Genomic DNA, 22,981 nt, shown 5'->3' on the forward strand with positions numbered 1-22,981 from the left:
TTCTGCATATCCAAACAATTAAATTTTTAATCTGACTAGTAAATTATTAGTATATCATATTAACATTTGATTATTTCTTAGTTAATTTCAGATTAATTTTTACTTATCTTTGGAGCAGCCAGAGTGATTTAAGCAGTGATTTGCAGAAAATAATTTTGAAAAATTTCACTCCTTTTTTAATAGAAATCTAATTGGCTTGTGTTTTCTTCTTTCCCAAGGTACAAACTCTGAGCTGTCTAACCCATCTGAAACTGAATCTGAGCGTAAAGATGAGCTAAGTGATTGGTCGTTGGCAGGAGAAGATGATCGAGAGAGCCGGCATCAGCGTGACAGCAGGAGACGCCCAGGAGGAAGAGGCAGAAGCGTTTCAGGGGGTCGAGGTCGTGGTGGACCACGTGGTGGCAAATCTTCCATCAGTTCTGGTAGTCTTTTATATACTATGTCAGCATCCTTTCTTTGTAAACAGTGTAATTTTATGCAAGTTATTTATTCATTTTTCAGGGCCACCCATTTTTGCAAGTTTCTCTTTTTAAACTGAGGAAAATAGAAGAACAATTATATACATAGCAAAATAAGGAAAAGCCCTATTAAGTGTTTCTCAGTGAAGGTTTAGCTAGAGTATTCAGGTCAGAGCAACTTGTTGGCTCATTTCTCTGTTTTATTGGTCAGATGTTTTATCCATTCAGTTTTTCGGGGCTTAGGTAAATTAGAACATTTTTTTTTTTAATCCCCCTAGCATTTTTCAGGTTACGTATTTCTGTTACCCAGACAAACCCAGGGATTCTAATGCGCAGAGAGATCTAAATGCCTTTATATACTTAATACTGAAAATTAACTGAAATGCATTCTTGGCTACACTATGTAACACTTTGGGAATAGGGAAAAATTGTGAAATCAACACCTTTAAAAAATTTTTATTGTTTGAGGAATTGACCTGTAAAGAGGAGTGTTTTAGAAGACTGAGATTTGAGGTGTATAAGCAACTTTTTATTCCTGTCTTTTTGAAAATTTCATATGCTGTAACTTAGTGGAGTTGTAGGAGTTAGTTGCCAGAATGTTGTTGCTTTAGCATAATGGGCTGGGGAAAAATCGTCAGGGAGATATGGACCTAGAGTATATCAGGGATATAACCTTAACATATTGCTGTATGGAATTTTTAAGAAAACCATTCTTAATGTTACATGCCCTGTGACAATTTATATAGTATTTTAAATATTACAGAACACACATGTACATATAATTACATACATACCAGACATGCTTACAAATAAAAAGAAAATAGAGTTCCTGTTGTGGTTCAGCAGAAATGAATCCGACTAGTATCCATGAGGATGCAGGTTTGATCCCTGGCCTTGCTCATTGGGTCAGGGATCTGGCATTGCCGTGCGCTGTGGTGTAGGTCACACATGTGGCTCAGATCCTGCATTGCTGTGGCTGTGGTGTAGGCCGGCGGCTGTAGCTCTGGCTTGACCCCTAGCCTGGGAATCTCCATGTGCTGTGTGTGAAGTCCTAAAAAGACAGAAAAAAAAAGGCAACTGGATCAAATCATACTGCTTACGGACTTTGAAAAAGATATTCTGTAGTAGATCTGGTAGTATGCTTTGGCCCTAAGCTCAGTTTACAGGGTTTCAGGGAATTTTTTTTTTTTCCCAAGTACATTGCTCACCATTATCAAGGTTTATAAAATTATAGTATGCTGAATTACAACATATATGTACTTTACCTAGTGTTTCTGATTAATGGATAAACTTAGTGTCTTTTGCAAAGATGCTAGCTTGCTAGCTGTTACCAAAGGAAACTTAGAAAGAAAAAATCGTGATTAGGTGAATTTCTTCTATAATTTGGTGGAGGCAATAAATGCACATAGGTAAGATGGGTATTTTTTCCTTATGAATTATATCTTAAAACCTTTCCTTTCCTTCCCTCACCCCACCTCACCCCACTTTCACTCTTTGTTTCTGGAGATGGGAGTCCTAGTCAACATTCATTTCCATGTTTGCCTATAACCAGTTAGAATTTTAAACTTTTTAGTGTGCTTTTTTGTGTAGACTTGTTTTGCTTGCTTTAGTTTGTAGTAATAGACTTCTATTATGTCATGGAGTAGGGGTGTTGAGTCTTATTTGGAAATAATTCATTAACATTGGCACAGAGAAGTAGCAGCCACTTTGAATTCAGTTATGGAGACTAAAAGCTCTTTCTTGGAATTAATTCATATTAGTTGAATTTTGTTTTCCTTTTTATTTCTCTAGCCTCTGGACAAGGTTAGCTAGGAATGTGAATGTAAAATAGCATGTAATAATATATTGTTTCCTAATATGTTTTCAAAACAAGTCAAAGATAAGTGGTAGAAAAGCCAAGGTGTCCACTCATCTTCTACTTTAATTTTTCATAGCCATTTAAAGTTTTTTCATATTTGTTATTTTTCAGGTAAAATAGTAATACAGAAAACATTTTATCTGAAGACAGTATATTTTTATTGGGGGGAAATTGAAGTTTCTTTATCATTAACATAGTTCAATGTAGATCAAAACATTCCGAATAACTGCAGCTCTCTTAAACAAATATTTCTTGCCTCTGACATGCATATAGTGCTCAAAGATCCAGACAGCAATCCATACAGCTTACTTGATAATACAGAATCAGATCAGACTGCAGACACTGATGCCAGCGAATCTCATCACAGTACTAACCGTCGTAGGCGGTCTCGTAGACGAAGGACTGATGAAGATGCTGTTCTGATGGATGGGATGACTGAATCTGATACAGCTTCTGTTAATGAAAATGGGCTAGGTATGTAAGCACTTAGGGAAAAGATATATATTATTGTATAATATTGAAAATGTATGATGCTTTTTTCAAAAAGAAATTCCCAGACATATGCAATTCACAAATTGAATTTTTCTTAGTGTTTACTTCAAATGAGGTAGATGGCTTTGTGTCTCTTTTTACATGTCTAGTTCTCAGATTTGTATAGCCAAATTATTTGAAACTGGGAGGGTTTATTAAAGTGCCCTTTTGATGCCATTAAAACAGTACAAATATTTCAACTGCAAGGCACTTAATACTCTTAATGTTCCTAAACCAAAATTGGGCTTTCAGCTTGCCTCATTAAATATCATTATAAATGATACTGATAAGAGGTGTGTGTACTGAATAGGTGTTAATTCAGCAAAATTCAGGCTAAAATGTTATTAACTTTGGTAAAAACTAAACTATTAAGAGAGGAAAACTTCATTCCTGAATGGTGATAATTTATATTACGTCTTAGAGATCATTTAATCAAGAATTAAACCCTCTTAATTTCCAGATTGATAATTTGATTTTTAATCTAGTAGGAATGTTTAAAATAACAAAAGCATTTTTCTAAGTGGGTAATATGTATTATCTTTCCTCTTTAATTAAAAGTTTGTCTCGCCCTTTCTTAAATCTTTGAAGGAAGAGAAAATTTGGGGGTTTTTTTGTTTTGTTTTGTTTTTGCTTTGTTTCTTGCTGTGTTCTTGTCAGTATAGTTCATGGTGAACTTTGCAATTACAGATGATAGTGAAAAAAAACCCCAGCGACGCAATCGTAGCCGCAGGCGTCGTTTCAGGGGTCAGGCAGAAGATAGACAGCCAGGTAACTTGAGTGGACCTGTTGACAACACCAGGTCACAAGCATGAAAAAAATGTCATGTGTCTGCTTTCTAAATATATTATACTTACATGTACACATGTGTGCATATACATTCAAGATGTGCATTGCATAAATTGTTTACTCAACTAATAAGACTACTATTCTTAAGAAAATGCATTCTTCCTTCACACCATAAATGTTTAGTAACCTGTCTAATTAAACTAATGTTGTGTCTCAATTTTTTACATGGAAATACTGTTGAGAAGACCATTATTTTGGCCACTTGGCAGATTCTGCACAATTGAGTTGGGGCCTGCCATCCCAGGGACTCTTTGTAGATTGTGATTGAGGTTGATTGGCAAATCTGGAAAGCTTTTGCATGGTGCCTGCTTATTATATCTGGATTCAGCACCTCATTTTTATGGGAGTTCTAATACCCACAGTTTAAAAAAGTATAAATGAGAAAAATACTTGAAAGTGTCTTTTTTCTAATAAGAGGAATGCATGTTACGTTTTCGTTTATTGTAGTGTAATGCCTTTTCCCTTACACCTACTAACTATTCAAATTAATAGTACTTACTTAGTTTTAGAATGTTAATTTAAGTAGATAAAATTTTTAGTAACTTAAAAGAAACTTGTTTGCTGTGTCTATACTATTTTGAACATAATTCCATTTCTTGTGTACAGAGAATTACATGTATATTCACAATGAAGAAATTGTGTGCACCAGAAATAAACCCCTTTTAAACTAATCAATTTTGCATTCTTTCCAAAGCAAATTCTTGTGTTTTCCCCAAATAAAGAATGTAAATTCCAGTATCTTCAGTATTTTAAGTTTAGTGGTTGTAGAGACATTTGAGAAAACTGGTTTTAAGGGTATTAGTTATCATTCTTGAAAAAAAAAAGCTCATGTTTTAAAGGTAGTTGTAAATTTAAAATGAATTAAATATTGTCAAAATAGGTTTCTAGGAAATGTTTCTTACTGTTTTCTCTCTCTTTAGTGTTAGAAATATCTGTTAGATAAAGAGATTGTATTTATTTTTTATTTTGAAGCTCTGGCATAGCAGTGAATGGTTTCTCGCCATATTTTCAAATTTAAGCTGTCAGTATGGGCTTGCTATTTATGCTGGATAAATTACAGCATAATTAACTAGGTGGATGGTGGTTCATTATGAAGTCAAAGGGTATGAAAGGACTAACATAAAGGAAATAGGGTTGAGAGATTTCTACATGGTATTAAAACTTGAGTAATTTGGAATTTTTAATAACTTGACCATTTGTGTTCTCTCTTGCAATTTATTCCTATTTTACTCTGTTCTTTGGAAGTACTGCTTTTCCCTTTCAGAATTCTTTGCCTCTCTCAGCCTGCTCCTCCCCAACCAAAACACACACACACGCACACACACACTCTCCCCACACACGTACATACGTACACACAAAACCGAAGATAGAATAGGTAGAACAAACACATTTTCTCCTTGACTCTGGCAGCAGTTCTAGGAAGGAGGCTTCTATCTGAAGTTAATATCAACATTGTCTGAAATAAACAATTACATACTTTGTTCTTATTTGCTCAAAATTTCTTGTTGCCCTTAATATAAATTAAGCAGTGAATACTGGCTTACTCTTCTTAGAATGTGACAGTATACTGGTGTGCAGTTGATTAACTTTGGACCCCTTAGAGGAAATTCTATAGTCCAAATTATGCTACACAGTTTGCCATGTGTTTGGAAGATACTGTAAATATTTATTATTAATCTGTTTTGAACTTTGAAGTGGCTTGTATTATGAAGATTGGCTATAAAAAGGTTTTTCTTTGATCAACTGAGTTTATTTTTAGTTTTACCTCCCTTTGGTGGGGGAGGGGCATTGGTAAGTTTTTACCTGTCCATCTGTGCCTATTAATTAATTGATAAACCATAAAGTATATTATTTGGTGTCTGTACATAGTGGATGAAGAGTTCTAAGAATTGTCAGGTGTTCAAATTTGGCAGTATGTGTGTTTATGGAGCAGAGTTTCCAAGTAGCTGAGTCCTTCCAGGTGTCACTGAGGGCTGAACCATGGAAACAGAATGAATTCATTAAGGTGCTCTCCAAACTAGAATACTTCCTATGATACTTTTGCTTCTGGGTGTGTAGATATAATATTGAAGTGGATCTTATAGCATCCCTCTCGCTCCAATTTTGGAAACTACTGTTAAATGTATTTATAAATTCATTTACAGTGAATTTGACAGTTTATAAAGCTCCTAAGTGAGTACATTGAGTTTCTTATAATGTGGAGAAGAGGCAGTTTGAAGACACAAAACATCCTTATTTAGAGGTGTTTCTAAAGATGTGTATTAGTTCTAAGTTGTTTCCTTAAGATTCATTTCATATTTCTGGAAGAATTCTTGGATCTTATAAAGGTGTTAGCATGTTCATGATTAAGAAACAATGAATTGTAAATACAGTCCAGCTTTTTATTATATCAAAATAATTTATTTTCATATAATTTGAACCTGATGGACTACTTCTCCCCATACATAGTGACTTTAAATAGTTTTAAATTTACTTGAGTTTTTATTCTTACATAATTAACTTGTTTCCGTAATTTAAAATACACTGGAGGTTCTAGTGTGGCACAGCAGGTTAAGGATGCAGTGTTGCTGCAGCTGTTGTGCAGGCTGCAGTTGTGACACGGGTTCTGTCCCTGGCCAGGGAACTTCCACATGCTGCGGTTGCAGCCAAAATCAAAACAAAACCCAACAACACTATATTTCACATAATCGGGGATTTTTCATCTCTAGAGAAAATAAGTTCTTTGAAAGGAGGAGGTTGATTATTTTGATACTTAATCAAATCAGTGAATCCTAGTTGCAAGTCCTTGAAGAGAAGGGATTAAGGTATAACATGAGGCCAGTACAGAGTACCTGCAGACTAGAGGTTGTTTGTTGCAGTTGGGTTGACAGCAGGGTGTTAGTTTGGGTTAGGCTTTTTCATCCTGTCCATTGAAAGACTGGCCAAATGGGGAAAAGGAGTGGTTACTGAATACTTGGTGGCACTTTCCCCACCATGATCAGTGTCCATATTTCAATATTTTTAGGTTGGTGTCCTGTCATGTTTAGTTTGCTTGCAGCTTTTTTTAGATCACTCAATGGTTTAATGAGAAATATTAAAAAGGAACTATAAAATACCACACTTGGAAATTTTCTTACTATGTATGTTTAGTAAATCTTTTACATCTTTGATGAAAATTGCAAATTGAAGCATGCTATACCATGATTTGCACTCAGTTTGCCCCATTTTTTTCCCCATCAGTAAGTACAAACACTATCTGTGCTTAGAATGCTGCATTTCCTTTTCTTGGTTGTGGATTTCTGTATCAAGCTTAACTCCACAACTATAAACTAACCAGAAGCAAATGGCTGGATTCTTGTGAAAGAGGACTTTAATCTAGGCTTCCTCGATCTCCAGCTTAAAATTTTCTGTAGTCAGCAGTAAATCACAGGCACATTTTTCAAGCTTTGTTTTTGGTTGGAGGTGGTACCCAGCTTAAGAAAATTTTGAAATTGGGTAACCCACCATTAGTTTATTTTAAAAGTAAGATTATTCTTTATCCATAAATAAACTTTAGAAATATTTTTTCAACACCTGTAATTTTTTTCTCATCTTCAACAGTCACAGTTGCAGATTATATTTCTAGAGCTGAGTCTCAGAGCAGACAAAGAAACCTCCCAAGGGAAACTTTGGCTAAAAACAAGAAAGAAATGGTAAGGAGAATTTAACCTGTAGGTTTTGTTTTTTTGTTGTTTTTGGTTTTGGTATGGTTTAGTTTTATTTTTACTTAACTTACTGTATGATCACTTGTTCCCCCAACTAGCCAAGTAAAATTTTGAAAGACTACTCTTGATTTTGTTCTTGGCCTCAGGTAACTAAAGATATGCATGCTTGAGCCTGAAATATTTTTTAGTTAGAACTCTATTAAATAGCATTTGTAAAATTCAGTCTGCCCAAAAATATTGGGCATAGAGACTGCTGCCTTAATTTGGGGAGCAATAGGCTGTATATACCTCTTCTCAGTGATGGATAAAGATCTTTAAAGTTTCACTTCTTTTAGATATTTTAAGGGGTTTGATATGTAAGTGTGAGTTAAAAAAAGGTGAGTAAAAGTAGGTGGTTTTTTGCTTTACTTAGGGTATTAACTGTTTATACCTTTTACATGGTAAGCATTTCAGAGGTTAAAATGAAATTAGGTGCAACTTTTCAGTAAACAGGTACAAATTCTTCCTGTGGTTTATGCACCGCTAGGTTCTAGAAATAAATGAGTTGAAAGATCCAGAGAGGTAGTGTGCAGTACATTGGTATTTGTTTTGAGTTTTATGAACGTCTTAATTCTTTGATCCAATGTGGTATATGAAACTAAAATTATTTATTAGCTAATTAATGTTTATGTAGCTATTTTCCTCCTCAGCTATAGATTTTATTTATTAAGAAGTTGAAAAAGTTGTCTCCCTTTGGCAGGCAAAAGATGTGATTGAAGAGCATGGTCCTTCAGAAAAGGCAATAAATGGCCCAACTAGTGCTTCTGGCGATGAAATTTCTAAGCTACAGCGTACTCCAGGAGAAGAAAAGATTAATACCTTAAAAGAAGAAAATAATCAAGAAGCAGCAGTCCTGAATGGTGTTTCATAAACTGAAGAAGTTCCTAGTTTACAGTTCTTTTACATTACATTTTACAATAGTGCTTGTACAAGCTTGCCAAAGATAGAATATGGATCGCCAGTCTTTACATCGCACTTTCAGTTCCTCCATTTGGAATTCAGAAAGGGGAGGGATCCTGAAGAAATCATATGTTAAACATACTTTGACACCTACTGTGTTAAAAATATATCATCAGATGTGCCTTGAGAATAGTATATGTAACATTAAAAAAAGTTGCTGGCTATAGGAAATGTTATTTTGTTTTCAAAATATGGCAGAGATGGGGGAGGTGGGTGGGGTGGGATCCCTAACGTAATATTCTTTATGAAAGCATTAGCTGCTTTTGTTACATTTTTAATATGCAACCACTTCTTCACCTGAGGAAAACTAGAATGAAATGCAGTCTAAGATATTTTGCACTGAATTGTAATTTCTTCATTAGTTTAGTCTGGAAACTGGTCTGTTTTAATGTTTTTAAAATGCTGTGTTATGTAGAGGCAAATCTGCAGACCACTGGAATACATTTGTTAAATTCTCATCTGCAGGGACACTGGGTGATATTGGCAGTGACTGTTCTGCATTGAGGCTTTGTTTGGTTTATTTATTAAAGTGTACAGTATTTAAAAAATCAAACATAGCTTTAGTTAAAACACTAAGCTGAATTAGTCATGTCCATTCAGACATAACCTGAACTACTGACTGAAAAGATCAATTTCCAGAAGGTTTATTCTGTATAAACTACATGTTAGTCTTCAGTAGTTATCTTTTCCTTTTCTTATTTTTCCTCCTTTTTTCTTTTTCTTTTTGTTATTTTTTTTTTTTTTGATTTTGGTTGTTTGATGTGCAATATGTTTTTGTATGCAGGTAGTAAATAAACTTTGATCTTCCATTTGCCGATTTTTAACTTTCTACTTTTTATACCAACTGTTGAAAAGTAGTTGGATCTACTTAAAGGCCTAGAATAGTAATTGCTTTTTAAGATGCATTTATTCTTGCTCATAGTTTTAAAATAATAGTTGGTGAGTTAATCATTTTGTAATAAATCCTCTGAAATCTTAGTATTTAAAATTTAGTTTGTTAGAATGATTTAGGGCATTGATCACAGATTTGATATTAGGAAAGTCTTTGTAACAATTCTAATCATAGGCAACTTTTGGAAGGCAATGGGGTAAAATCTAGAATTTTACTTTTGCCTTTGATTCTTTATTAAAGATATTTTTATAAAGAAGTATACTGAGCAGTTTTTAAATAAGGAATGTAATCTGATTTTTGGTTCTCAAGGAAATAATGTTAAAGGTTCTTATAATAATTGGATTTTTTGTAAATATTTTAGCCAGTGGCTTAATTTTAGGAAGACTACAGACTTTCACATGAAGTATTTTGCAAAATGATGACAAATAATGGTGGATTTATGGGAGGGTTTTGCTCCACAATATTATATAAAGACTACTGAGCAAGAAGGTGGCCCTTCTTTTACTTGGCATCTGTAAAGTGTTTTTTATGTGCATACTTTGTGTTAATTTGTTATGTGCATAAAAATGCTAAGTGATTTTAATTTATGACTAAAGGACAATTCAGGGTATAGTTAAACATATTTGCCACATCTGTGTGTGTGTGTATACATATACACTCTGGTATATACACACACACACACATAATTTATGACCCTAGCCCTCGAATTTATTATTATTGAGGTTAAGACGTGATACTAAATGCTTTTTCCTAAAACCCTGATAACTGAAAAATTTTAACGTACTGTGAATAGTACAATCCTTGAACTTTGACAAATATTATCAAGTAACTTTATACCCTAATTTAAAAAATAACGAATGTCTTTTTATCTTTCAAAGTTAAAATTGTTGGCCTTTTTATTCTTCTCAATAGTAGAGTTACAGATTATAAGGTGAGAAGAATTTTCATTAATCCCTAAATTGGTGAATGTGGCATAAAAAAATAAGATTGTTCATTTTCTTCCATGTAGAATAGATGGTCTAAAAGCTAAATACTGTTTCAATGGGAAAGGAAGAAACTAAAAACTATCTTAAAAAGTGGGTGTAGCCCAAAGAGTTCTTTAGAACTAATAACCACATTCTAGGAAATAAGATTTCATTTACAAATGACTAAACCCAGTGCCCTTTAAAAAATATTATACTGCAGAATTATCATAGACCCCCACTCCTTTCTTAATAGCACATGCTCAGATTCAGAAGTTAAAAGCCCACTCCCCAAAGATAATAACCATTCTTGACATGAGTAGCCTATGCTTATTTTGAGAGGGGTGCATCTTTTTTGGCCACTAGTGCATAAGATGTTACTTTGGGAGAACCTGAGCAAAAACAACAACAACAAACCTAAAATAGGTTTTGTGCAGCTTAAAATATTTAAGCATACACTTGTGATATTGTATATGATATCTGAACTAATGAAGTAAGAGCTGAGGTTACATGGGGGTAAAAATGATCTTCTGAAACCTTGGGAGGCCTAGGATTCTTGGGTTTGTCGCCACCTTTTTAAAGCCTTCCATGGGCCTAAAACTGCAGAATGGTATGGGTCTCTTGATCATCACTATTGGTAAAATTATAGTAGGGATATTTGAAAGTCTTAATTTTAAATAGTCACTGTACTTTAATGTGGAGTTAAGAGAAAGCATATCAAACCAGTGAGTTCCAAGAAAAGTTACCTGAGACACTGCTTAGGACCAGGCTGAGGGAAGTTGCTTAGTATTCTTTAAAAAGAAAATACAGATATATATGGGCAAGCAAAATAACCAAAGAAGAAAACACCAAGCCAATGTTTTACCCTTTTTTCTGGATCTCCATTCATATTAGCCATTCTTTTGGGCTGGGATCCCTCACCTTTATGCTAAGTCAGGTATTTTTGTAGCTGTTTGCTGAGTCTAGTATTCAGCGTGAGAAGGGTCTGCAAAGTTGGTTAACTGAATGTTGCCTTTAAATCTGTGTCTTCTGCAGGCAGATTGACTTCTTTGAGGTTGAAACCAACTAGTTAGTAGTCTCACAGGTAGTGGCTATAATGAGCTAGTCTGGTAAAGACAGATGAATGGAAACATTGTCATGCAGTAAGTCCTGTGTTAGATGATTAGTGGTTACTGGAAATTAGTAAAGGAGAATTTTATACTTTTCTAGAAGCTTCAAGAAACTTAGATTTGAATTGGATCTATGGATTTATTAGCAAAATTCCAAAAGGCAGGAAGTAGGATCTTAGTTGCAAAATTTTATTCAATCTTCCTATCTTTGCTCTTATGGTTTGGATTCCCTGTACCCTTTAGAAGGAATCCAGTAACAGTGAATGTGCTGATCCCTTTCTTAAAAAATTTTAGTTAGCTATTAGGATGTTTGAATAGATATATCACTTAAAACCTATGATTAACCTTTGATAGCATTTGGGTTTTATTTCAGGGAATTGTTGCATAAAGCAATAATTTGCAATCTGCTGTAGTTAAAACTTGGCAAGTGGTGGTAATTTGAAACTGCACTCAACTACAGTTGAAAATGTTGGTTATGCTGAACCATAGGAAATGGCTGGAACCTGATCAGTTTTGACTCACCAAAGTGACAGTTCTTATGGCTCAACCTAATAATACATTTTTAAGTATAATCGTTTACTCTAGAAATCCAAGCAAGGGTCTAATCATCCAGAAAACTCCTTATTACTGGATAAAGGACGTACATAGTCTATAAGGAAAGGAAAACATTAATTTTGGTTTTTTTTTGTTTTTTTTTTTTTGGTCTTTTTAGGGCTTTACCTGTGGCACATGGAGGTACCCAGGCTAGGAGTTGAATTGGAGCTGCAGCTGCCAGCCTATACCACAGCAATGCCAGATCTGAGGCACCTCTGTGACCTGCACCACTAGTTGGGATCGTTAACCACTGAGCCACGATGGGAACTCCTCATTTTGCTGTGTGTGTGTGTGTGTGTGTGTATGTGTGTTTGCCATTTCTTGGGCTGCTCCCTCAGCAGAAATTCCCAGGCTAGGGGTCCAATCCGAGCTGTAGCCGCTGGCCTACACCACAGCCACAGCAACGCGGGATCCGAGCCGTGTCTGCAACCCACACCACAGCTCATGGCAATGCCGGATCCTTAACCCACTGAGCAAGGCCAGGGATCGAACCCGAAACCCAATGGTTCCTAGTCAGATTCGTTAACCACTGAGCCAGGACAGGAACTCCCTAATTTTGCTTTTTAAAGTGGTTTATCAGTGGTTCACTTTAGACTGATTCATCTGTATCTTCTGTATTGCTATTATTACAAGTACAAAATAAGGTGCATAGAAATGACCCTGGATAAAAAATAATGCAGTTTTGTAAGAGGATTTCCATTATTTTCTTGCCTGTTTCTTCCTTTCATAATTCAAAAAGATGTTGTAGGTAAAAGTACAAAATTGGGAGTTACTATCCTAAGTTCTACTAGCTTTTTACATTCCATATTCCATTTCATCCAACTAGAGAGGGCTAGACTAGGTGATCCCATAAGGGCTCTTCCAATAACTTGTGTCTAATCAGTTAGACCCTGTGTGATACTTAGCTGTATTCACCATCACATGTACTCAAAGAGTATGCTGAATTAAAATGATGTTTTATACATGTATTCATCCCAGACATTTCCAACTATGTTGGATGCAATCTAAAGATAAAGGCACAATTATTTTTCACTAGCAGTCTCAGTCTCAAGGCCCCATGATTAAGTATACTAGTTAGTAATTTCTCAAATTTGTGTTTCAGTGAGTGGTATTTTTAAGGGGTGGAGGGCAGAATTATAGGCATATTTCCTTAATGTTTTGTACCCTTTTTATTTGATCAATTGCTACTCATTTTCTAGGCTAGAGACTTCATTACAAAAAATTTTTCAGTTTTCCTAGATGAACTAATTTATACATAATTGTTGGCCTAGTACTCATACCTTAACCTCTTTGAGTTTGATTTTTCAAGTGGCTGTTTTCAGGTTGTAAAAAAAATTGTAAACATTTCACTTGAAACTCCATTAATTGAAGCGGCACTAAGGTCGCAGCAAGTGTTGACATATTCCAGATTATATGTTAACACTATTGTCAAAAATAATAGGTTAACACTGGATAGAAGCTCATCCTATATCCTGTTGCTAAGGCAACAATTGGCTCTAAGCAGATACATACACAGCACTGAACAGTGACAGCAACAAAAAGCAGAGCTTAGATCATTTTAAGTTTCCTGGTACTCAAGTTTACTCTCTAAAAACCTACTGTAGCATTAAGTGGGTTTTTTTTTTTTAACTTTACCTCAGATTTACAGATTTTTCTTTCCTGTTCTTTGAAGATTTGAAGACAATTTCTAAATTTTTACTGGAATTAATGTGTGTAGGGGATCATTTCTGCTGAATAAAATATGACCCCATCACAAACTTGTGAGTGCAAAGCAATGTTTTAAAGGTCATTATCAACAGAAATATGTCTTAGAAATTCTCAAACAATTCAGTATTTTAGCCTAAAGTGTTTAAACTTAAGGTTAACTCTTAAATGAAGCACTCTGTCTCTGTTAATTTAAAAAATTACTTCTAATGGAAGGTTTTCTTTAGGTAGGGTGTAGATTTTCAGTATGCTGGATACAATATAGCTTTTCAGTATGGTATTGTCCAACATGTTTAGGTTTTTACCCTTGTGTTAAGATGCTGGTTATCCAGTTTTTCACTTCTCAGTGGTTTTACATCTGCCTTCTACCCATCTTATTTTAATTTAGAGCAGAGGAAATTAAGGATAGCAGAGAAAACTATAAAACCAAGTTTCTAGAACCATTATATATAGATAATGGGTTTGTGTTCCATCTACTTTAGTTCTCAATTAGTTTGGTGGGTCTGCTGGGATACTGATCGGCGTGACTTGTTTAAATGCTTCTGTAGATATTCACGTCATTTGTAAAATATTTGAAGGCAAGGTAATTTGCTTAAAATTCTAAGGGTGGGAAAAGATTTAACTTCAGGATTAACTCATTACAGCCCCTTTTCATCACCAGCAAAGCAGCTTTATAAAGTAGTGTAGGACTCCTTAATGTTAATCCAGGGCCCAGTGAAGGCAAGAGGGAAAAGGGTAAGTAAGGAAACAATGTGTAGTATGCCAGTTCTAAATGTTAAGGCTGTGGCTAGGCATGTCCCACCCACCCCCAAACATATCTACTAAGGACTAATACAAACAAATTACAAGTGAGCATAGTAAACTGAAGATACTCAGGGCTTACAATTTCACTAGCTGTCTAATGTTAGCATTTGCTCTAGTTTTTTCATCTTGCTATCCATAAAAGGTGGAGGAATCTTAATAATCTAAGTTGGCTATAATTTTTTTTCCCATTCTTACATGAGGAAGCAGAGCCTAAGCACATGTGTGCTTTGCTCAAGGTTGCCTGGCTGTTATTGCAGAAGTTCGATGTGAAACATGCACCTTCTGTTCCCTGGTGCTGTAATCAACTATATCTTGCTCTTTTTTCAAAAAAGTCTTAATCTGAACCGACCAACTGATAAAACAGGCCTCAAGGCAGAAGTTTAATGAAAAGTACCAACCTCGCATCTCAGTACCACCAAGGAAAACATCCCTGGGTTATTAGATTTGCAGAAGGGACCACGGTGTAGAGGTTAGCAGCACTTTGGGTTTGTGAAAGATCAGCCTTCTCATTCAGCAATGTTGCTTTGGGCAAGTTTCTTCACCTCACTGAACTTAAGTGTTATGAAATGATTTAGGGGAGATAGATACTTAGCACTTTGCTAAGCACATTGTAAGTCATCAATAAATGTTAACAATACACAAGTATTTTGTAAGAAAATAGCATTAAAAGATGAAAGCTCTTGTATAGGTGATCATACTTGCATCAATTATGATCTGGAGCCCCCAAATAGATGACTTTTCTCCCCCAAGAAAATGGTAGGTTTTTCTAGTACCCTTCGAAATACGGATTCTTCTACTTGAGAAAGGTAAGCGCAGAGAAAATAAAACTGACTACCATGAAAGAAAAATGTGCTCTGCTGTGCTCCTTAGTATTCTTTTAAAATGGTTTCCATTGTCTTAATACTCGTCTTAAAACAAGTACGCTATTTTTGCATTAAACACTCAAAAGTCCTACTACATGAAATTTTCCTTTTTAAAACTAATGCTTGATTTCCTGTGGGCATTATTTTCTATTTGAAAAAATTGCTTTTTTAGTTTATGCTCTCTCTTAAAACTCTTCATAGAAACATTTGATTAGTCTAAAGGACTGAAATAAAAGGTTAGAAAACAGTTGATCTTCATTATTAGCAGATTCCTTACTTGCAAATTCACCTATCCGCTAAAATCATACTCCCAAAGTCAACAATTGAGGGAAGTGCTTTCCTGGTCATAGGTGGACAAGCAATGTGAAAAATTTTAATCACCTGATAGCCACAAAGTAATGTCTGGGCTTATTTTAGTTTTCCTTCTATAAATAAGCATCCTTTTTGTGGTCCATTTTGTGCCATGCTTTTCACATTTCTGTCCTTTTTACCATTGATTTCCTTGTCTGTGATGGCCCCCAAGCTTGGTGAACTACTGCTGCCTAGAGTTCCTAAATGCAGGAAGGCTGTGCTATGTTAGCATGAGTTACAGCATTGTTGGCTGTGCACTGAAATGTTAATCAATCAACAGTATAAAATACGGTGCCTTACACAGAAACGCAGGGGGAAAAAAAGGTTATATATTGACTGGTTAGCAAAAATGTGACCAGAGGCTCACAGGAAACCTGTACTTATTCTAAGAACAGGGTTTGGTATTCACTAATTTAGTATTCTCAGTGGCTACAGAACACTATTTTATATAACAAAAACCAACTATACCTTCACACCCCCTTGTCCCTGGAAATAGTGAGTTGCTGAAGTTCATACTCTTAAATCATAGCTAATGGACTTGATCAGATTTTAGACAAGGAAATAGGATGGAAAGTAAAACCAAAAGAGCAGATACACCCTCCCCCCCTGGAAATGTCCTTAAACAGATTCCAATGACCTCTTATTTTGATCTTGAAAGTCTTTGTGTTCTCCATTAAGAACTTTGGAATGATTTAAGACAGTTTAGGAATGGCAGGTAGTATAATTTACCTCAGAACTGAAAGTATTCTGGGTAACTACAAATTAGTTATCTTAACCTCAGATATTTTATGTGAGTCAAAAGCCATTTACCCTCAAATATCACTTAAATACATCAGTGTATGAATTCTCAAGTCTTTAGTTTTATTTTGATAACTAAAGGCATCTCTGTTTTTACTTTCACTAATTGTGTTTTTAACAAATGTAAAATGATTACATAAAATAACTAAAAATTTTATCAATGGTCAGTCTTTAAGGAGTTAGCTAAATGTAGTATTTTCTCGATTTAAAAACAAGACTGGTACACACAAATCTTTATCATATTGTTACAGTTTTTAATGTATGAAACCAGAGATAAATACATACCTAGATCAATTTCTTAGGTTAAAGTTGTGGCTAAATTTCACTTTGAATTGGCTAGGGGAATCCTCTGTTCTTTGAACAGCCTTCCTTCCTAGTTAGATGAGTTCCTACTCTAAAAACTTTTGCTAATTCCATCATAATATTTATCACACTGTATTTTATTTATCAGTTTATCAATCTCCCATCAGATTGGAGACTCCTTGAGAGCAGGGACTCTTTGTTCACTTTGCCTTGAAATAGGTACTGGATTACTTGCCAAATGAGTAACAAAAAATTGTATTTGAATAGTATGTTTTATCTGTATCATGTATTAACCCGCAAATATTCTATAATTAATTTAATATCCTCAAATTTAAGCCAAAGCTTTGATTTAGCTTGTCCTAAATCACTTAAAGAATTTGTAGCTTTGAGGCATTTTATTATAAAAAGCTAGTACTCACATACATAATCAAGAACTTAAAAATTCATCATACATTTACTTCATTTTTTAGCTTGACCTTCTAGTAAATCTTTAGCTTCATTGATTTTGGCCGCTATATAAGGAGATCCTCCTACAGGAAGAAAGAAACAAGGAATAGTTATATATGGATTCTCAACTTCCGCTTGGTGAAAAGCTATTCTCTTGTTTCAAGGATCATTATGCTTATCTAAGAGGTGAAATGAGCAGAAATGGCATTTTGATTTTTTAAAATAACCATGACACGAACTGGATAAAAAATACATGGTTAATAAATTTGACCAAGGGAAGTTGCCTTCACAGCTCAGCGGTTAACGAACCAATTAGGATCCATGAGGGTTCAGGTTCGATACCTGGCCTTGCTCAGTGGGTTAAGGATCTGGTGTTGCCAAGAGCTGTGTTGTAGGTCGCAGATGCCACTTGGATCCTGTGCTGCTATGGCTGTGGTGTACGCTGGCAGCTGTAGCTCTAATTCAACCCCTAGCCAGGGAACCTCCAGATGCCACAGGTACAGTCCTTTAAAAAAAAAAAAAAAAAAATTTGACCAATGGGAAATGAGGTAATTCACATGAAAGGAGAGTTCCACAAAAAACCGCCACCTTTTGAAAAAAGCTTAAATTAATAGATCAAAAAAAGTTCTTATGTGGCTTTGAAATAAACTTTTTCATGAAGATTACAAGCCATAAATAAACACCAATGTATTATGCTGAGTTATTTTAAAACCATGAAACTTTCAGAGGGTTCTGAGCTTTTTTGGAAAGACCCCAGTTTGCTTTAGATCCTTTTTCTGTTCTTCAAAGTTTCTCTCTTTTCCTGCTATTAATGGTCCGTTCACAATGTCACCTACAACTACTTTTTACTAAACTCCTGGAGCAGTGATTCTCAAAAAAGTGTAGCCCCCAGACCAGCAAGTATCAGCAATCAGTAAGAAGATAGCTTACTAGAGATGCAAATTTATGGGTTTCATTCTAGACCTGAATCAGAAGCTCTCCAGTTAACACAAGCTAAATTTTGTAAAAGGGGTTACTGTAGTCAGATACCAAGCAATTAAAACCCTGTTTGAACTCAAAATTCTTAATGACAGGCCTACTCCTATGAAAGTAAAAGTAGTTGAACACTGGAACATGGATACTGTGGTCTATATTTTGGTATTCCATTTGGTCTTTGAACACAGCCAAGGCTGCTTAGTTTATTAGAAACAAGTATTTCCTTTAAGTTTCCAAATAGGTTAGCCTCTGGTTAAGGTCTCAAAGGAGAGAAAAAAACTTAAACTCTGAGTTAGAGCAACTGAAATTCAACATTTTCTTTACGAATATAGGCCGCCCACCCCTCAGGAGTATTAGTAGTATTTAAGACTTGCTATTGGAAGTCACATCACAACTGCATATCTCAAAACATGGTTTATGCTTATCACTGTTTCCAAATTAAAGGAGTTATTAAATCTGCTCATTAGTCTATAAATTTTTCACTCAAAATTAATTCTTTTGAGATAACAAAACAAATGGATACAGCTTGGGAGACAGTGCTCACAAAGAGATGTAGGCATTTCTTTTATAATAATCGAGAATTGGCTATAAAATTATCCCACCAATAACAATTAGTCACTCCCATCGGCACTATTAGCAATAGTTTAATGACTACTTACCCTTGTCTGGGTGATTTAAAAGCATAATTCGTCGATGAGCATCTCTTATTTTTCCTTTATTGGCAGTAGGGCTAATTTAAAAAAGAAAAAGTATTGCTTACTTCAGACTAATTCTGGGTCACATTATAAAATGGTACTTTAAAAGGTCAACTGAAGATACTGTGAAACGAGTAAATGAACATAACAGTATGAAAAGCCATTTAGAGAGTTCCCATCATGGCTCAGTGGAAATGAATGACTAGTGTCCATGAGGACTCAGGTTCAATCCCTGGCCTAGCTCAGTGGGTTAAGGATCCGGTATTGCTGTGACTGCTGTAGGTTGCAGATGCAGCTTGGATCTGGCCTTGCTGGGGCTGTGGTGTAGGCTGGGGGCTACAGCTCCAATTGGACCCCTAACCTGGGAACTTTCATATGCTGTGGGTGTGGCCCTGAAAAAAAAACTATTTAGGAAACTCTTTTCTAACATAAGGAAGATGAACATTCTGAATCACAGAACTAAAGAGAGCTCCTTAGAAAAATAAATAGGGAAATCTCAAATACTCAGTTGAACCTGAAACTATTCACTACCATAATCCTTTTATTGAAAAGGAAAGCATGTTTAAGTATTTGGAAATGAAGGCAGAATTTCACCACAAAAAATGTGTTACTCAGAGAATAATACTGAACACTGTGACTATCTGTTGAAAAATCTACCTTCAGTGAGTTAAAATACTATGTGTCAATGTACCTTCTTGTTGGACATTGTAGGAAATGTTCAGATTTTCTTTTCTTTCTTTTTTTTTTTTTTGTCTCTTGTCCTTTTTTTTGGGCCACACCTGAGGCATATGGAGGTTCCCAGGCTAGGGGTCAAATCGGAGCTGTAGCCACTGGACCAGCCAGAGCCACAGCAACACCAGATTCGAGCCAAGTTTTCGAGCTACACCACAGGTCACAGAGACACCGGATCCTTAACCCACTAAGCAAGGCCAGGGATCAAACCTGCAACCTCATGGTTCCTAGTCGGATTCTTTCTACTGCGCCAGGACAGGAACTCCGGAAACGTTCAGATCTTAAAAATGTACATGATACAATAACTCCTTCCTAATAAAAAGGTTTTTCTTACATTTGCTTATAGCTCTAAAGTTGAAGGAAAATATTAAAAATATAAGAAATTATTTTACCTTACACCTAGTATCAATGCTGCTTCCCGTTTTGTCATTTGGGTTCAAACCCACCTCTGTAATAGCCACCACTGAAGGCCTGAAAGAGTAAATGCATTTTAAGATTATTAAAATAAGATGAAAATTATTTTTAAAGTGTAAATATTTATAGAACCAGCAGAAAACTGAAGACATTTCAGAGAACTTTAAGTGCAATTACCATGGTATTTTAGCTTTATTAGTAGAAACAAATATTTTAATGATCATTATAGATCCACCTCCCACCTCCCTGCGAAAACCTAAGCTGTCTTAAAGATACAAAACAACAGTGCCTCAAAGCCAGTTCTTCTGGGAGTGAAGGGAGGGTTATTTCTTTTCTTTTCTTTTTTTTTTTTTTTTTTTGCCATTTCTTGGGCTGCTCCTGCGGCATATGGAGGTTCCCAGGCTAGGGGTCGAATCAGAGCTGTAGCCGCTGGCCTACACCACAGACACAGCAATGCGGGATCTGAGACGCCTCTGCGACCTACACCACAGCTCATGGCAACGACGGATCCTTAACCCACTGAGCAAGGCCAGGGATCAAACCTGCAACCTCATGGTTCCTAGTCAGATTCATTAACCACTGCGCCACGACGGGAACTCCGGGAAGATTATTTCAAGTTAGCCACATTATAGATAAAAATTTGATCTCAGAATATGACTTTTTTGTTGGCTGCACCTGCAGCATGTTAAAGTTCCCGGGCCAGGGATCAAACCCAAGTCACAGCAGCCACCTGAGCTGCTGTGGTGACAGCCAGATCCTTAACCTGCTGAGTCAGAATATGACTGTTTTAGAACAAGTTCTTTAAGAAGAGAATTTAGATATCTTTTGAGACAAGTAAGTCTAGGATATTTTGAGGTTCAAGGCAACTACTCAAATAAGATTTTAAGATATGTATTGAGAAAATCAGGCTATTACGTTCACTGACCTTAGTATGTCAAAACTCGTATTAGTAAAGCCTACCATCTGTGTCACATTCAAATTCATTCTGAATTTTGACCACAGAAGGTATCATCATTACATCCAGTCATACTTTAGAGCCTAGGTAACTGCAGTGTTACTCAAGTATCACGTCAGGGAGTGCCAGACCACACAGTAAAGATGGATCACTTCAGGTTCTTTGATCCCTGTGTTTGTGATGTAGAGCAGTTTAAGGATGGCAAAAATGTGGACAAATGATAAAGATAACCATATGTAAACAATAAAGTGATATTAACTTTCATGATGCTAAAACCTCTTCCCCAAATCCATTACACATAACATTTAATTTTTTTAGGGCAGCACCACTACAAAGCTCAGAACTTGTAAACCTTCCTTGTGGAAGGCAAGAAAAGGGGTCCAAAGCTATCACTCAGAACTTCATGGATGTCTGGAGATTTCACCCTCTTCAAGTGTGGTTCTAGGCCTCATACACAGATAGCAAAGAATTAACAAAAATGTTTAGTCTTACAGATTTTGGTAGACTTTGAAAAACTTGTTTTACTTGAGGTTCCATATGCTTCATGGCTTGTAAAGCGTAACGGCCTAAAAACAAAAGCAATAAAATAATTAAGAAATCTCCAACCTCCCCTACTTCACTTCCACACCCAAACCATTAACGAACCTGCAAATCCTGCAGCAGCAATGGTCAGTCCAACTGCTACCACTGTACTAGCCTGGTAAGGGGAAACAGAGTAAGCATTTATTTCTCTGATTCTCACCCTTCCCTATCACACCCATTTCTCCATTCCAACTCATTACAAGTTTTATTTCAATGGGAGAAACAACTTTTAGGGTGAAAAATATTCTGCCCAATGATCCTGAAAATTTTATATCCAATGCACTGTGAAGGAATGGGATTTTAACTACGGAAGAAAAAGGAAAATAGATTTGCTTATTTACTTTTACAAGAGTGAAACGGATTATTTCCCTCCCCTTGAAAAAACCTCTCTTTCACCTTTTGGGTAAGTGAAGTCACATTAAAATTCAATCAAGAGCAATGGAAATAAAGTTTCTACTAGAAAAGGAAGAAATGTTTACAGAGGATTCCTAAAAAATTCTGATAACGCATTTTCAAAGTTAAACATGGGCTTAACTAGGCTGGCTTTTCATAGATAGCCCTTTCGGGACCAACCTGCCTCACGATTACAGAACAAAAAAGAACGCCAAACATGTCCTGGAATGGAGAAGAGGTGTATCAGCAAGAGAGCCAAGGGGAAAGACAGAGCAAACTACACAAAGGACTGTGAGGATGTTTTAGGGAAATGGCAGGCATAATCCACTGCGTTTCTACCAATCTCCGAACCCCAAGTACGGCGGGCACAAAGGCCCGAAAACAAGGGTGAGCCAACAGCTCTGTGTTCTAGAGAGGGTGACTCCCCAGGGAGCTACACCCCTAGCCCAAAGTCGCATTAGGGTGACAACTGAAGTTCCTCTCCGAGACCGTGAGCTGAGGTCGAGGCCTGGGCGGGAGATTGCTTAGGAGGCCAAATGGCCGCACTCACCATGGCTCCTGTTCAGCTCCCCTACCTCCACCGGGATCGCGGTTCATCACAGCCCAAGTCCCTAGCACAAAGTGGCGAGCCACCACCAGCAAGTACAAAACGCTCAGACACGGGCGTCCCAGGAAATACGGCAGTGGCGGCCGTAAACTAGGCCGGAAAACTGTCGTAAAAGGGGACGGCTGACAGAAGGAAAAGGTCGCTCAAGAAGTGGGCAGGTGGAGAACGCGACTTCGGATTGGTTGATGGGTGGGCGGCTCGCCTCCTTACTGGGTTAAAAGGTGGGGCTCCTGTGTGTTTTGTCCTTTACTCCTGGCCTTAGGGTATTTGGAAATTCCTGCGGGGGAAGAATACTGCTGTAGGAGGGCAGGAGCAATCACTGTGTAACTTCTTCACTCAGAACATTTTTCTTTATTTACCGTTTAGCACTTCCATTTGTCATTTGTTTTGTTTTGTTTTGTTTTTAAACTGTTAGGTGTAATGAAT

At 36.2% G+C, this 22,981-nt stretch overlaps 2 protein-coding genes across 9 annotated transcripts in view; one reads left to right on the top strand and one right to left on the bottom strand.

Moving 5' to 3' along the window:
• FXR1 (FMR1 autosomal homolog 1) overlaps positions 1 to 9,189 on the top strand; it is a 60,491-nt gene extending 51,302 nt beyond the window's left edge. For 2 of the 8 annotated variants that reach the window (XM_021071238.1, XM_005670017.3), the window contains exons 14-18: positions 219 to 422; positions 2,590 to 2,790; positions 3,535 to 3,615; positions 7,273 to 7,364; positions 8,116 to 9,189. In XM_021071238.1, coding sequence (XP_020926897.1) covers positions 219 to 422; positions 2,590 to 2,790; positions 3,535 to 3,615; positions 7,273 to 7,364; positions 8,116 to 8,286 — 749 coding nt within the window. In that variant the 3' untranslated portion in view covers positions 8,287 to 9,189. The remainder of the gene's footprint in view (positions 1 to 218; positions 423 to 2,589; positions 2,791 to 3,534; positions 3,616 to 7,272; positions 7,365 to 8,115) is intronic. The other 6 variants (XM_021071240.1, XM_003132553.4, XM_021071239.1 and 3 more) reach the window with 6 other exon arrangements.
• On the bottom strand, positions 16,684 to 22,655 carry DNAJC19 (DnaJ heat shock protein family (Hsp40) member C19). The gene is given in 7 exon segments (NM_001190204.1): positions 16,684 to 17,285; positions 18,837 to 18,907; positions 19,997 to 20,034; positions 20,037 to 20,075; positions 21,466 to 21,539; positions 21,619 to 21,670; positions 22,499 to 22,655. Coding segments are annotated over 7 exon segments (348 nt in total). The 5' UTR covers positions 22,502 to 22,655; the 3' UTR covers positions 16,684 to 17,214.

The sequence above is a fragment of the Sus scrofa genome, chromosome 13 (genome assembly GCF_000003025.6).
Source record: "Sus scrofa isolate TJ Tabasco breed Duroc chromosome 13, Sscrofa11.1, whole genome shotgun sequence".
NCBI lineage: Eukaryota > Metazoa > Chordata > Mammalia > Artiodactyla > Suidae > Sus > Sus scrofa.